The sequence below is a fragment of the Myotis brandtii genome, unplaced genomic scaffold (genome assembly GCF_000412655.1).
Source record: "Myotis brandtii unplaced genomic scaffold, ASM41265v1 scaffold70, whole genome shotgun sequence".
Classification (NCBI taxonomy): Eukaryota; Metazoa; Chordata; class Mammalia; order Chiroptera; family Vespertilionidae; genus Myotis; species Myotis brandtii.
The window spans coordinates 319552-332690 of NW_005370741.1; the positions used below are offsets into that span (position 1 = coordinate 319552).

At 40.2% G+C, this 13139-nt stretch overlaps 1 protein-coding gene across 1 annotated transcript in view; it reads right to left on the reverse strand.

The window, feature by feature from the left end:
* The window catches only part of RNF212B (ring finger protein 212B), a 28024-nt gene that overhangs the window by 11113 nt on the left and 3772 nt on the right, over window positions 1–13139 (reverse strand). The window contains exons 3-4 of the mRNA XM_005882226.2: window positions 12513–12565; window positions 12084–12158 (exon numbers count right to left, since the gene is read on the reverse strand). Coding sequence (XP_005882288.1) covers window positions 12084–12158; window positions 12513–12565 — 128 coding nt within the window. The remainder of the gene's footprint in view (window positions 1–12083; window positions 12159–12512; window positions 12566–13139) is intronic.

The window sequence follows — 13139 nt, forward strand, 5'->3', positions numbered from 1 at the left end:
CTAAACTCCTATTCATTTAATTTATTTTTTTGTTAATCCTCACCTGAGGATATTTTTCCATTGGTTTTTAGAGAGTGGAAGGGAGGGGGAAAGACAGAAACATCGATGTGAGAGTCACATCAATTGGTTGCCTCCTGAAGAGGTATGTGCCCTTGACCAGAATTGTACCCGGGACCCTTCAGTCTGAGGGCCCAACCTCCATCCACTCAGCCAAACTCCTAACCTCCAAGTTTTCAGTTAGATTAAGTATCAGGCTAGGGCCAAGGAAATCCAACTCCTGCCCCGGACCAGTTCTCCCCTTGAGACTTCCAAGGGTCATACATGCACTGAAAACAGACCCCACTGTGGAACTCCAGGGAGCCAGAATAGAGTACTGGAAGGCCTTTTGCCTAGGCCTAAGGAGGCCTACTTTGCCTACTTATCCCCCAAAAAACTCAAATCCAAAAATCTCAGATCTGACCATTCCAAGAAAAAGAAAGACCAATGCAGAAAAACAACCACCAGCAAGAAGTGTTAGAGGAGCCCGAGCAGGTTTGGCTCAGTGGATAGAGTGTCGGTCTGGGGACCGAAGGGTCTCAGGTTCAATTCCAGTCAAGGGTACATGCCCAGGTTTTGGGCTCGATCCCCAGTAGGGGGCGTGCAGGAGGCAGCCGATCAATGATTCTCGCTCATCATTGATGTTTCTCTCTCTCCCTCTCCCTTCCTCTCTGAAATCACTAAAAATGTAGTAAAAAAAAACACAAGTGTTAGAGGAGAGGAATCAGTGGTTTTGCCTGATGCTAGAGTAAAAATGTTTAGCTTATTTCAAATATGTCCACCAGCCCCCACCTGATGGTTCAGTTGGTTGGAACATCGTCCCACACACCAAAAGTTTACAGGTTTGATCCCATTTGGGGCTCCTATGGGAGGCAGTGGGTCAATGTTTCTCTCTCACATCGATGTTTCTCTTTCACATCTTCTCTAAGATCAATAAAAGCATATCCTCTAGTGAGGATTAAAAACAAAATATATCCACTAAAGAAGATTCTAAACCTAACTCAGTAATGAATCTCAGTATTTTTTAAAATTTTTAATTGTTAGCAAACTCTTTATTATGCCTCATTCCAATCCTTCAGCCTCATAAAAAGGTTGGCTTCTTTATTTTCTAAAGGACAAATTTTGCTCACTTATAGTTGTTGTTTTTTAACTTGGGGATTGCCCTAATTGGTTTGGCTTAGTGGATAGAGCATCAGCCTGAGGACAAAAGAGGGTCCAGGTTTGATTTCGGTCAAGGGCATGTACCTCGGTTACAGGCTCCTCCCCAGCCTGGGCCCTAGTTGGGGCTCATGCAGGAGGCAACCAATCTATGTGTTTCTCTCACGTCAATGTTTCTCTCTTTCTTTCCCTCTCTCTTCTACACTCCCTAAAAATCAATGGAAAAATATCCTCAGGTGAGGGTTAACAAAACAAAAACAAACAAACAAAAAACTTGGGGATTATTTTGTTAATATTTTAAAATAAAAAGAACAGGTAATAATAAATGTAGTTCTGTTGAAGCCCTAACTGGCATTGCTCAGTGGTTAGAGTGGCGGCCTACAAACCCAAGGAGGGTTCAGGAGGCAACCATTCTCTCTCACACCAATGTTTCTCTCTCTCTCTGCCCCCCTTCCTTCCCTCCCTCTCTCCCACTGTCTCTTAAAAAGTAATAGAAAAAATATCCTTAGGTGAGGATAAAAAAAAAAATACACACACACACACACACACACACACAGAAAAAATATCCTTAGGTGAGGATAAAAAAAAATACACACACACACAAAAGTAGATCTGTTGATAACATCTTGATATCTCCAAGTGTTAATTTTTATTTTATTTACTGAAGAAAGTGTTTTTAAAACTTCAGTTCTGAATTAGGTCCAGTTAATGGCAAGAGGTTGGAGAAATCACCGAAAGATACTGAGAGAAGCACGGTAACGGAAGCAAAGGGGGAGCTCAGCAGTTTATTATAAGACATAAGATATTTTGGTCCAATGTGGGTATGCATTTCACACTTACTTTTAAAAGGGGATTTTGTTTGTTTATTAAAAGTAATATATATTTAAAATGAATATTAGCTTTACTGACTATTTTTTGTGCTAAAGAATGGCTCTCCTACCTCATTTTAAATGTCAGAGTTTTTTTAGTTGAAGATTTATATTACTGTCAATCTTAATGTTTTGAACATTTATTAAGAAATTGCTAAGTTTTAGAAATTTACTTTAAAGGTATTGCTTTCTCACTTTGACACTCAAAACCTATTAGTTTACCTTATATATCTTTTATGAAACTGACTCCTTTGTTCCATAATATCTAAAGGTCTTACTTAGTATTTTAAAATTATATCTCAAGGTAATCATACAGTTGAGAAAAGGACATTTCTCTTTATAGACATATTCCAGCTAAAAAAAGGAGACAGGAATAACAAAATTAAAATATAAGCATTTTGCCACTCCTAGTGCATTATGGATCTATGCGAAGTTCATCAATGGCTATCATCACACAAAATGAGATGCAGAAGATCATTTTATACCTCTTGGTGGAATGCAACAATGCTATCAAGTATTCTTGCCTCCCACCCCCTCAATCAAATGATTCTAGGTAAGCCTAAATCTCACTATTAACTTACTGGAGAAACAGAGCACAGACAAGCATATTAAATGATTCCATGAACGAAATCTGCACTGTGAACAACTCTACAGGACAAAAGACCATTTTCTTCAACAATAATAAAAAAACAAATGAGAGGAAACTTATAGTTTGAAAAAAACTGAACTATATAGATCTTACTAAAACCCAATTCAAACAAAGTTTTAAGATAATTATGAGACAGCTGGGGAAATGTGAATGCTGACTGATTAGTTGATAATATTAGGGAATTATTATTTTAGCATGACATGGTTATATTTAAGGAAGGAGTCTCCATCTTTTAGAGGCACACTGAAATATTTACAGATTGAAACTATATGCTATCTAGTTTTGGCTGTAAAATAATCTATATGGGGTGGCAGTAGGAATAGACAGAAGAGCTGATCATTGCTAAAGCAGGGTGATGGAACTGGAAATGCTAAGGTGAATAGTATGGGTGCTTGTCCTTTAGTAGCTCATCACCATATAGTAGAAGAGATCAGATGTGTGAACCAATAAAACACAAGGTGATATGCAGAACAAAGTTATGTATAGTATAAAGTACAGAAATAATGATTAAGAGGTAACTATTCAGGCTTCAGAGTGTGGAAGTCAGGTATTCTAGGCATAGAGTTATGAAACTATCCTATATAATAAAACCCTAATATGCAAATCAGCCAAACGGCAAAACGACTGGTTGCTATGATGCACAGTGACCACTAGGGGGCAGACACTCAATGCAGGAGCAGAAGGCAGCTCCTGTGTTGAGCGTCTTGCCCCCCACCCCCACCCAGAGGGAGGCAACCAGTGGTGGCAATGGGGGGAGGGGGGGCAGGCGGCCAGCTAGCAACACCAGGCCGCCAGCCAAGGTGAGTGCCAGTGCTCCCTCTTCCCCATCGCCATTGGTCGCCCTGCAGAGGGAGGTGACCAGTGGCGGCAGTGGGGGGTGGGGCCGACCAGCGGGTGGCACCAGGCCTCCAGCCAAGGTGGGTGCCCCTCCCCGCCCATTCCCACAGATCAGCCCTGCTGGCCAGGCCTAGGGACCCTACCCTATATATTGGGAACAGTCTCTTAGATTTAAAAATTAAAACCTGGCAAGGCTACTCTAACACTGAAACAACAGGATGATGCAGCGATGACATGCATGGACTCTGGCTTGCCCACCTTGTGGTCAGCCCTGATTCTGACACTTATAACTGTGTGACAAAGCCAATTACTTAACTTCTCTCTGCTTCAGTTTTTCCATCCATAAGCTGGGGACAATGGGACTACTGCCTCAGAAGGATCATGTTATGTACTACTTTTTATAATCAGGGCAAAAAAATGTAGCTGCCCATACAACAGCAAGATGCCTTTCACCTGTATGAAAAGTATGGTCACTGGTGCATGCAGTGTCCTGGATTGTGAGAGGGATGTCCGACTGGCAATCAGACATCCCTCGAGGGCACAGGCCAGACTGAAGGACACCCCCCCACACACACCCCATACGCAAATTTCGTGCACCAGGTCTCTAGTATGGTATATAAAAGAACTACAAATAATTAAGTCTACTTTATAGATTAGGTAATAAATAACCTACCTAAGAACTTACGTTGGCATGTACTAGTAAGATATGAGGTGGGAGTTGTGGATGAGATCGCAGAGGTTAGAAGGAAACAGACCATTAAGGGATCTAGGTGTCACTCTCAAGAGTCTGAAACTTGTGACAGAAAGCCACCAAAGCGTTTTGAAAAGGAAGTTTCGCGTTCAGATTTGTAATTGAAACAGATTATTGTGTTGCTCAGAGAGAACAGATTTGAGCAAAAAAGAATCCTAAAAATGTATCCTTATCAAAAGCAATTAGATGTCAATGAGAGAGTCACAGCAGCCCACCAGGTTGGGAGTTAAGTTTTGGGCTGCACGGTTTATCAAAATAATATTACCTCTCACACCAGCTAAAGATTCCTCAACCTCCCGCTCAGTGGTGAAAAAGAGTTCAACTATACTATTTCAGAAATCCTAAGTACTGACAAATTGCTTTTCCTTTTCAGGTAAAATAAATTTAGACTAAATAAAATCTTTCTTCAAAAGCACCATTGATTCTCAGTTGTTCAATTTTTTAATTTAAGTGAGAGGTGAAGAATTGGTCAGTTCTATTGATGAGATCAGGCCTTGGCATGATTTTATTCAAATGGCAGATATGGTAGTTATTCATGTATATGTTAGCAAAATATGACTTCAAAGATAGCAAACTACAGACCATGGCTAGCTGCCTTGTGTTTTTTTTGTGTGTGTGTGTTTTTTAATATTTTTTTTTTAAATGTTTATTTACTTATTTTATTTTATTGATTTTAGAGCAGAAGGGAGAGGGATATCGAGATAGAAGCATCAATGAGAGAGACATTGATTGGCTGCCTACAGCATGCCCCCTAGAGGGAGTCAAGCCCACAACCTGGGCATGTGCCCTGACAGGGAATTGAACCGGGGAATTCTTGGTTCATGGGTTAATGCTCAGCCACTGAGCCATATAAGTCAGACTTAGCTGCCTGTTTTTATGAATAAAATTTTACTGGAACACAGCCATATCTATTTGTTACATACTGCCCATGGCTGCTTCTGCATTACAAGCAGAGTTTTGTAGCTGCAATACAGATTGTATGGCCTGCAAAGCCTAAAATATTTACTGGCCCTTTTAGAAAAAGTTTGTCAACCCAACGCTAAATTTATCAAAGTTTCTGTATATCCATTTGTGTCTTTTCCTCTGAATTTGTCTTTGTGAATCTATACCTTTCTCTCTTTTTTATCTTAACCTCTCCTCTCTATTTCCTACTCTATTTGATGTCCTGTTTGTTCTTCCTATTTATATTTATGTTATTTGTTCTCAATTTTAAAGTGAATGGGCCCACCTGACCGGTTTGGCTCAGTGGATAGAGCGTCAGCCTACAGACTCAAGGGTCCCGGGTTCGTTTCCAGTCAGGGGCATGTACGTTGGTTGAGGGCACATCCCCAGTGGGGGGTGTGCAGGAGGCAGCTGATCGATGTCTCTCATCTGTGTTTCTAACTCTCTCTCCCTCTCCCTTCCTCTCTGTAAAAAATCAATAAAATATATTAAAATAAAATAAAGTGAATGGGCCCAACAGAATGGGAGAAAATATTTGCAAATCATATATCTGGTAAGAAACTTGTACAAAAAAAAAAATTTTTTTTAAAGGATAGTTAAAAACAAATGTTGGCAAAGATATGGAGAAATCAAAACCCTCACACACGCAGGTAAGAATGTAAAATGGTTCAGGCACTTGGGAAAACAGTCTGGCAGTTCCTCAGAGTTAAAAAGAGTTACCACTTGACCCAGTAAGTCAACTTCTACATGTATATTCAAGAGAAATGAAAATATATGCCCACCCAAAAACTTGTACACAAATGTTTTTAGCAGTATTATTCATAATAGCCAAAAAGCGGAAACAACCCTAATTTAGTCCCTCAACTGATGAATGGAACATGAAACATATCCTATATAATAAAAGGCTAATATGCAAATTGTCCTCTCGACTGGGAGTTCGACCAGGGGGCAGGGCCAGCCGGCCAACCACCCACATCCACTCTCCCCAGCCTGCCCGGCTCGATCAGCCCCCACCCGTGCATGAATTCATGCACTGGGCCTCTAGTCCATCTATATAATGGAATATTATTTGGTCATAAAAGGAAGGAAGTCTTAATACATGCTACAACCTGGATGAACCTTGAAAACATTACACTAGTGAACAGGCAAAGGCAAACTTACAGAAAGTAAATTAGTGATAGCCTACGGCTGGAAAGGGTAAAGAGGATTTGGGAAATGCCTGCTAACAGGTATACTGATTGTAGAGAGAGGGGAAGGGAGAGAGGAGAGAGAGGGAGAAAGGAAGAGAGGGAGAGGAAAAGAGGAAGCGAGGGAGAGAAAGAGAGGAAGAAACATCTATGGTTACCGGGAATCAAATCAGTAATCTAAGTATGTGCCCTGACCAAGAATTGAACCAGCAACCTTTCAGTGTATAGGACAATGCTCAACCAACTAAGCCATACCAGCCAGGGCAGGATTTCTTTATAGAGTGATAAAAATCTTCTAAAATTAGGTAGTAATGATTGCACAATTATGTGAATATACTAAGAACTACTGAATTGCAGTTCAAAGGGGTGAATTTGGCCCTAATGGGTTTGGCTCAGTGGATAGAGCGTTGGCCTGTGGACTGAAGGGTCCCAGGTTCGATTCTGGTCAAGGGCATGTACCTGGCCAACCACCCACATCCACTCTCCCCAGCCTGCCCGGCTCGATCAGCCCCCACCCGTGCATGAATTCATGCACTGGGCCTCTAGTCCATCTATATAATGGAATATTATTTGGTCATAAAAGGAAGGAAGTCTTAATACATGCTACAACCTGGATGAACCTTGAAAACATTACACTAGTGAAGTCAGTCACAAAAGACCATACCTTGTATGATTTCATATTTATGAAATGTCTAGAACAGGCAAACTTATAGGGACAGAAAGTAAATTAGTGATAGCCTAAGGCTGGAAAGAGTAAAGAGGATTTGGGAAATGCCTGCTAACAGGTATACTGATTGTAGAGAGAGGGGAAGGGAGAGAAGAGAGAGAGAGGGAGAAAGGAAGAGAGGGAGAGGAAAAGAGGAAGCGAGGGAGAGAAAGAGAGGAAGAAACATCTATGGTTACCGGGAATCAAATCAGTAATCTAAGTATGTGCCCTGACCAAGAATTGAACCAGCAACCTTTCAGTGTATAGGACAATGCTCAACCAACTAAGCCATACCAGCCAGGGCAGGATTTCTTTATAGAGTGATAAAAATCTTCTAAAATTAGGTAGTAATGATTGCACAATTATGTGAATATACTAAGAACTACTGAATTGCAGTTCAAAGGGGTGAATTTGGCCCTAATGGGTTTGGCTCAGTGGATAGAGCGTTGGCCTGTGGACTGAAGGGTCCCAGGTTCGATTCTGGTCAAGGGCATGTACCTTGGTTGCGGGCACATCCCCAGTAGCGGGTGTGCAGGAGGCAGCTGATCCATGTTTCTCTCTCATTGATGTTTCTAACTCTCTATCCCTCTCCCTTCCTCTCTGTAAAAAATCAATCAAATATAAAAACATAAATAAAGGGGTGAATTGGTCCGCAGACCAATGCTCTATCCACTGAACCAAACCAGCCAGGACTGTGAAAGCATTCTGAAAGCTGTAAAGTACTATATTAATTTAAAGAATAATGTGAGAAAACTCATAATAGATTTTGAAAGGTCACAAACCTACAGGAAAATAATGAAAGACCACAAAAGTAAAAAGAAGTTTGTATTGTTTGTTTTCAAAGGGAAGTATAAAATACCACCTTGGCCCAAGCAGTCTTGCTTAGATTTCTCCCATAGCCTCATAACTGATCTTTCTGCTTCTACTCTTAACTTCTGTATAATCCATTCTCCACAAAGAAACCAGATTCTCTTTGAAAATTATATATCAGATAATGCCATTTCTTTGCTTAAAACCCTTAACAGTATCACACTGCACTTCAGGAAAAACCTAAATTCCTTACCATGGCCTACCAGTTCCTATACTATCAAGCCTCTCTCTCTGACCTTACCTTGAATTATTCCTCTTTCTCACCCTTCCAGCCATACATGTGCATTCATTCACTTAATAAATGTGTTTTATGTACCTAATTGGTTCCAGATACATAGTTAGGCATTGGGCAATACAAATATGATACCTGCCTTTCAAAAGCTTCAGTTCAATGAGAGAAACAGACATATGAACAAATAAATTCAAACATTTTTGCAGAATTAAGAACAAGGTGGGATAGGAGTACAAAGGACAGAACAAAAATCTGCCTACAGGAATCAGAGAAGGCTTTACCGATGAAGGAACAATCACTGGCATTTGAAAGATGACTAGTTGTGGATAAGAGTGCATGTAGTCTATGACCTCGGAATAAAAGAAAGCTAACAGGTCCATATGGGGCTCTCCAATTCCCAAATATAGTTAGATAATTTTATCTATAGGTGAGTAAAGAACTCAAAATGAGCAGCTTGATAAAACTATTGGCCATAGAGTAGTACAGCAGAAAAATGCCCTTGTCAAGTCATTACAGAGATTGGGGATAATTAAAATGGATATTTAGATCAACATTCATTCATTCAACAATTTTTTGAGTGTCCATTACATATTAAGAACTATCTGAAGATATAACAATAAACAAAACCAACCAAATCTCTGCCTTCATGGAGTTTACATTTCAGTGCCAGATTCAAACAATAAACAAATATATTATATAGTATTAGAGATAAGAACTATGATGAAAAATAAAGCAGGAAAAGAAGTAGAGAGTGTTGGGCTATTATTGGAGGTATGAAAGTCAGTAAAGGTTTGACTGAAAGGAAAATTTGAGCAGAGGCCTGAATAAGGCAATCTAGACATTTCTTGGGTCAATTATTCAACTTCACAGACTAGGAAAACACATTTTCAGACATTGCTGACTTCACCAAACTGGCCCTTTACTAAAGTGATGATTAACTGACCCTTTCCATTTATTTTATCTTGATTATTTGACCATGTGTAATTGGTCCCATGATAGGTAGGTTAAGATTCAGACTACATATAATTTCTCTGCTAATCATTAGCTAATCCTGGGTTTAGTTATTAACTAAAGGTCTGCTCTTTCTCTTGCTCATGTGACCTTGTTTACATTTCTCCTTCAGTCCCAGCTGGATTTTATCTCCCCATAATGTTAAATACCATCCAAAATATGATGTTTCACCCAAGTAGCTAAAAGCAGAATGCAGCCAAAGCCTCAATTTCCCTTCTGGTATCTCCAGAGTTAGGATTGAGGAGTGAAACCAAAGAAAAATTATATCCACTATCTTCAGCTAGAAAATGACTAAGGCTCCTCTTCATGTTTAGGAAAAGGATACTTTCCTAAGAATGAGAAGAGTAGAACAGTGATAAAAATCTCAACAAACATGCTAAGATAGGAATCCCATGAGATTATGAAATAATCTCAGTGGAGAACTGAGAGTGAAAGATAAAAACCAAAGCTTATATTTGGAAACTCTTTTAAATTGTTGTCCTGCCTTCTCTTCCATATATTCTTCTACATTCCTATAACTCCTGACCAAGTCAATGGTATGGTAAGCATCAGAAAAAGAAAAATATTTTTCTAAAATTCTGGCACCCAGTTATGAATACTAAATGAAGAAATACATATATATATATATATACACACTAGAGGCCCAGTGCATGAAAATTCATGCACTGGAGGGGGCGGTCCCTCAGCCAGGCCTGTCCCCTCTCACAGTCCGGGAGCCCTCAGGGGCGGGAGGCGACCCAGCTATCAGGGGAAGGTGACGCCCCATCACACCTCTGCTACTGCCACTGCCGGCAGCACAAGCCTCGACCAGCCCTGGTTACCTGAGCCTTGGGAGGCCCTGGGTGTCTGGGCATCCACCATCCAAGGCTTGCCTACACCTCGGGCCGGCCCTGGACAGCTGGGAGGCTGAGGAGACTGGGGGTCTCCGGAGGCAGGCACGTGGGGACTGGGTGCCTCCTTATTGGCTGTGGGCGCCACCATCTTTGAGGGCGGGGCAGTCAATTAGCATATTCCCACCTTATTGGCTGTGGGCACTGACATCTTTGCAAAGGTGTGAGGGTCAATAAGCACATTCCCTCTTTATTAGATAGAATAACTAAGAACGTTTTATCAGCCCTGACCGGTTTGGCTCAGTGGATAGAGCATCGGCCTGCAGACTGAAGGGTCCCAGGTTCGATTCCGGTCAAGGGCATGTACCTTGGTTGCGGGCACATCCCCAGTAGGGGGTGTGCAGGAGGCAGCTGATCGGTGTTTCTCTGTCATTGATGTTTCTAACTCTCTATCCCTTTCCCTTCCTCTCTGTAAAAAATCAATAAAATATATATTAAAAAAAAAAAAAGAAAGAAAGTTTTATCAAAAAGCAAGAATGAGAAACAAGAAGTCCTTTCTTGAACTTTGGTCTACAAGCAAAAGGTTGAAAGACCACTAAATAAATCCATTGTTTACAGGGTCAGGCCTATATATTCAAATCAAGTTTTAAAAGATTCATTTATCTGAACAGAAGGGTGATAAAGCTCCCTAGAATCTTCTTTATTCTTTTTTTTTTTTAATCTTCACCCGAGGATATTTTTCCATTGATTTTTAGAGAGGGTGGAAGAGAGAGGGAAAGACAGAGAGAAATATTGATGTGAAAGAAACATATCAATTGGTTCCTGCATGAGCCCAGGCCAGGGCCGGACCAGGGAGGAGCTTGCAACTGAGGTACGAGGTATGTGTCCTTGACTAGAATCTAACCCGGGACCTTTTGGTCCACAGGCTGATGCTCTATCCATAAGCCAAACCAGCGAGGGCTATTCTTTTTAAAAATATATATATTCCGCCCTAACTGGTTTGCCTCAGTGGATAGAGTGTCGGCCTGCAGACTGACGGGTCCCAGGTTCGATTCTGGTCAAGGGGGCATGTACCTTGGTTGCAGGCACATCCCCAGTAGGGTGTGCAGGAAGCAGCTGATTGGTGTTTCTCTCTCATTGATGTTTCTAACTCTCTATCCCTCTCCCTTCCTCTCTGTAAAAAATCAATACAATATATTTAAAAATAAAAAAAATAAAAATAATATATTTTTATTAACTTCAGAGGAAGAGAGAGGGGGAAAGAGAGGAACATTAATGACGAGAGAGAATCGTTGATCGGCTGCCTCCTGCACACCCCTCTGGGATCAAGCCTGAAAGCTGGACAATGCCCTGACCAGAATCGAACCAGCAACCTCTTGGTGCATGGGTAGATACTCAACTACTGAGCCACAGTGGCCGGGCAAACCTTTATTCTTAAAAAATTACTTAATAGCCCTGACCGGTTTGGCTCAGTGGATAGATAGCATGTGGACTGAAGGTTCCCAGGTTCAATTACAGTCAAGGGCAGGTACCTCAGTTGTAGGCTCGATCCCCAGCCCTGGTTGGGGTTCAGGCGGGAAGCAACCAATCGATGTCTCTCTCTCACATCAATGTTTCTCTCTGTCTATCCTCCTCCCATCCACTCTTTCTTAAAAAAAAAAAAAAAAAAAAAAAAAATCAATGGAAAAATATCCTCAGGTGAGGATTAACAAAAAAACAAAACAAAAAGATATTCAAATATCCTATTGAAAAAACATTTCTTAATAGAACTGGAAAGTACAAGGCAAGGCAAGATGTCAGCTACATCTTGGCTTTTATAGCTTTCACAGATTCTGGGTCAGTAAAAAGTTAACTATTGAGATGTATATCATCAGTAAAGAAAGCAATCAGAGCAGCCCATTTCTGTCCATTGTGCACAAAGGCAGTCTAAAGAGAACTTTTGATAAAGACATAAGATGCCATTAGAACTTGCCTGGAGAATCAGAGTTTTTTCACTTTCTCATACCTGAGAGATGTGACTAAAATGCTGCAAAGCTGTCTCCACAGGGTTTTTGAAGTACATCTTCTCCTGAGGTTTCATCTATGAAGAGAGTAACACAAACATTGAGTATATCCACAATGGAATGAAATAAAATACTGGCAAATATGGCAAAGGATGTACCACCCCTTCCAAAAGCACCTGATATTATTTCATTGTGCTATATGTCTTAAATATCCTTACCCAGTGCTTCTGTAAAAATAGCCACAAATAATTATTTTATCTCTTGCTTACCCTATTTTTTACAATTGTTACTAGTGAATTTTGTTTGTTTCTTTTCCTTTTTTAAAAAAAAAAAATTTCAATGCTTAATCACTTATCAACTATACTCTTTGTATACTTCCTACAGGCTAGGAATGGAATAAAATGGTTGGTGGGAGGGGAAGAAAAACTTACTTTATCAGAAAGAGCCAGATGCTTGCAAGCAGCTCCACAAACAGAACATTTTTCTAGGGAGGAAAGGGGAAATAAATGCTTCGTTTTCATGGATAAGAGGTAAGATTTTCCCAAAGTACATGGTAATAGTCAAGTAGGCTATCAAGAGGAGACAAAATTTAGAATATCATTTGCTATAAAAGGACATCAACTTGAGCTCTGTTCTCTAAATTAGTATTCCCAAACTTGTATGTTGATGCCAAGTACTACTTTCACACTGTGTAAGACTTTCACACCTATGTAAAATATGTGTCATTTTACTTATCATCCAATCCCAGAGGTCCCTCCTCCCCCGCTTTGCTTTCTCCCCCCTCCCTAATCTATCACCAATGGATTTCATATAACCCACTTACATCTTCTCTTTAGATTGTAAGGTATAAAATAAGGTGCAAAATTGCCATTCTCTGGAGCATTTTGTCAATCCGTTGAGATTCTGTCCCTGGCATTTGTTGATAGTTTGGCTCAAATAAACTCACAAAAATTCTCTATAGGTTTGAATGTTTCTTTTTTTCTTTTTATTTTTTTTTTCTTTTTATTTTTTTTTATTCTTTTTAAAAAAATATTATAATAAGTATTACAAAGGGTATT